Source organism: Buceros rhinoceros, unplaced genomic scaffold, assembly GCF_000710305.1.
Source record: "Buceros rhinoceros silvestris isolate BGI_N320 unplaced genomic scaffold, ASM71030v1 scaffold28045, whole genome shotgun sequence".
NCBI lineage: Eukaryota > Metazoa > Chordata > Aves > Bucerotiformes > Bucerotidae > Buceros > Buceros rhinoceros.
In genome coordinates this window covers 544-3,861 of record NW_010413842.1, presented here as the reverse complement: position 1 = coordinate 3,861, position 3,318 = coordinate 544, and the positions used below count along the sequence as shown (strand labels likewise).

Genomic DNA, 3,318 nt, shown 5'->3' with positions numbered 1-3,318 from the left:
CGCGTGCCGCCCGCCCGGCCCCTCCCACTGTGGAGCGAGCCAGGACCCTTGGGAGGGTCTCCGGAGGGGTAAATCCATGGAGCTCCGCTGGCTTCAGCCCTGCTTCAGGATGGCTGAGGATCAGAGCCTCCTTAAAAAGCATCCCCTGCTCTAACACCTCTGGCCTTACCCAGGAACACGCTGTAGGTGCTTCCAAAGGGCCTTATTCCCAACCCCCAGCACGTGCCCATTTGCAGTGGCATCGCTCTTCATGCTGCAAAACCAGGCTGGGCTGTTTCCCTTCCAGTCCCCATCTTACCTCCCTTCCAGCCAGCCCCTTGTTTAACACCATCCTCTTTCTTTTTTCCCCCAGTTTCAGGTGTGGGGTCAGCACTCCATCTGGCTTTTCAGGACAACGCCAAGATCTTCATTTGCTTTGCGCTTGGAGCCTTGATGCTGCACCTCTAGCCGTGGCTGAGCTACCCCTGACCCCCTGCCTGCTCCTGCCAGCTGTGCCACAGCTGCAATAGACCCAGCCAGGCCCAGCGAGGGATCAATGCCCACCTACCAGAGGCTGTAAGAAGGGTGTCACCTCGGACTCGGGTCTTTGTCCCTGGGGATTTTATTCCCTCAGCCCTCACTGCAGGCAGCGCTCGAGCAGGGAGGACTCTCTGGGCACACTTCAGCATCACAGCCACATGCCACTAGCATGGTCCCCAGGTCCACCAATCCCGCGGTCCCCAGGTCCTGCTCTCCCATGGTCCTCCTGCCCTTGCTGGCTCCGCACGGCTCACTCTGGACTCAGAGCTGCTGCTTTCCCGGTACCTGGCTCTCACCAGCGACCTCGGAGCAGGCTACAGGTTGGAGCGGCAGAAGGGTGCTTCTGGAACAACCGCGTCTCCGATGCCTTCAAGGAGGTTGTCCCACTGATGGAACTCCTCTTCCAGGTCTGCACGGGGCAGAGATGGTGATGGGGTTACTACAGCAATTAGCAGCCTGGCTCCAGGCGTAAAGCGGGAGCAACCTCTGAACCCCTTCGCTTTGTGCAACAGGATGGGAAGCACCAAACCCAAGCCCAGGGAGGCAGTGGCCACCATGCAGCCCCCTGCAAGCAGGGGAGCTCTTGTGCCCCCTGAGCCCCTGGCCAATGTGCCCTCTACCCCGTGCCGTACTGAGATGCCTTTGGAGGAAGGCCAGAGCCGCCCGGCTGGTGATGTCCAGACCCTTGTAGGGGTCAAGGGTTCCCCTCGCACTGAAGATGCGGTTGATGAGCTTCCCGGTGAGGAAGGTGAAGTCGGTCTGGCTCTGGTGCACAGATCCCCTGGGACAAAGAAGGGCTTTGCTTCAGTGCGAGTGGGGAGATGTCCTCCTGATGGGCCACAGCTTGAAGGTGCTCCTGAGGGGGTACCGGGGGGTGGGTACCCCCGCCTTTGACTCACAGGATGGTTATAATCTTCGTCTGGCTGTTTCTGGAGCTCAGCCTCTTCATTTTGGCAATGCTCTCTGGTGTCTGGAACTTCTCAGTGTTGATGAAGAGCACGGGCTTGGGCACCTCCGGGTACAGCGCGTTCTCCAGGGGGAACATCCAGGCGTCGAGAGCCACCGCACAGCTGCAGCAGGACGGACAACCCCCAGCGCTGCCACCCACGCTCGGTTCCCCTTCCCTCCAGGATGAGCCATGTGCCCCTGGAGCTTCCTGCAGCTCCTCGTCCCTGCTGCGGCTTACCTGAAGCCGGGCTCTTTCACCAAGGCCAGCACTGCTGTCACCCCGCCAAAGGAATGGCCCATGACAGCGACTTTGGTCAGATCAATGCTGCCCTGGAGAAAGGAGAAGGCCGAGGAGCCCATGCCCAAACCTCGCTGCAGAACGGCACCAATTAAAGGAGAAAAACAAGGACTGATCCTGCCAGCCAAGGGCACCCGGACCCTCCCACCAGCCAGCTGATCCCCTGCTGCTCCTGCAGCACAGACAGACCCTGGTACCTTCAGCACGGAGAGATCGAAGTCGTGCTGCAGGACGTTCGGGACAGATTTACCGCTGCTGACGTCCTCAAAGAGTCGGAGCGCTCGCACACATTCCTCCGCCCTCTGATGAACCTGGCAGTGAGAGTTGCCCCTTCTCCGGTTAACCCAGCTCCTCCACCCCACAAGTTTGGGGCTAGATCCTCCCCCCAACACCCTCCCATGCTTGTCCCTCCAAACCCACCGTGCTCAGGCCTGAGGGGGCTTTCCCTGAATGACCGCACGGGAGAGGCTGCACCACAGTGGGGAGGTGGTAAATTTTTTGGACTCGTTTCCTTTTTGGTTTGTTTTTAACGCAGTTAATCTGATAGCCCAGACAGCTGGAGATCAGCACAAACCTCTGCTCCGGGGAGGAAGCAGCGGGGTGTGCAGGGGAGGGGGAGCCCAGGTTCCCCTGAGGCGACGTGACAAAAAACTCAGATGAAAACCTCCCTCACCCCTCCCTGCTCCCTCTAACACAGATGCTGTACCTGAGGCTGACCTGGCAACCAGTTCCCTCTGTTGACCATTTATTTCTCCTTCACCCTCAGCACTCCTGCTCATGGGTTTAGCTTTATCGGAAAGTGTTTCCCTTGTTTGTGCAACATGCCATGAGACAGAGTATGCACAAAAATAAGAGGCTGGAGGGGTGCCTGAAGCCTGCCAAAAGCACCTCCAGCCACTGCGTTTCCTAGAGAGCTTTTCTAGGACAAATCTTGACTCAATGGTGTCCTTCCAAACCAGGCAGAAACCAGCAGGGGAGAATCTGCCTCCATAGGAAACCTTCCTGCTCCCCAGTAAGCAGCTGTCCGCGTAATCCCGGAGAGACAGAAATCGGAGCGTGACAGACCCAGCAGCCGGTCCGGAGCCTGGCCAGCCCGCGGTGCTGGGCTGGGCAGGAAGCCCGTTTCTCGCCGGGGTGCAGGTGACATTAAGTATCTGAGGACACGGCACAGCCCAGCCTGGCTCCTGCCAGGGGTCAGCTAGAGCCGGCCAGAGGGACCCCATGAAACAGAGATAAACAGGTTGAACAGATTTTTCTCAGCTTGCCAGAAGGCTCAGCCCCAGCGTGACGGTGGTTTGGGAAGGGCAGGGACAAAGAGTCTAGGGGAGCAGCTCAGCCTGCAGGAGAGACTCCACACCTCCCACCGTCAGCCCCCCACCGCGGTACCTGCTTGTTTCGGAAGTGAAACTCCTTCTGCCCTGGAGGCACTCGGTGGTAAGGGATCCACTCCTCTCTCCCAGCATCCGCCATGTAGAAATAGGTTGCAGAGGCAGAATGGTCCCTGCAGCAGCGGGAGGGCAGGCAGCCACGTCACAGGGGGCACCAGCAGCACC

At 59.3% G+C, this 3,318-nt stretch overlaps 1 protein-coding gene across 1 annotated transcript in view; it reads right to left on the bottom strand.

Annotated features, from left to right (window-relative positions):
• Nucleotides 1-833: 833 nt before the first annotated feature.
• Nucleotides 834-3,318, bottom strand: part of PAFAH2 (platelet-activating factor acetylhydrolase 2, 40kDa) — a gene marked incomplete at its 5' end in the record, with an annotated part of 2,973 nt that continues 488 nt past the window's right edge. Inside the window, 6 exons of the mRNA XM_010136907.1 lie at nt 834-928; nt 1,152-1,300; nt 1,419-1,589; nt 1,706-1,797; nt 1,963-2,076; nt 3,152-3,266. Coding sequence (XP_010135209.1) covers nt 834-928; nt 1,152-1,300; nt 1,419-1,589; nt 1,706-1,797; nt 1,963-2,076; nt 3,152-3,266 — 736 coding nt within the window. The remainder of the gene's footprint in view (nt 929-1,151; nt 1,301-1,418; nt 1,590-1,705; nt 1,798-1,962; nt 2,077-3,151; nt 3,267-3,318) is intronic.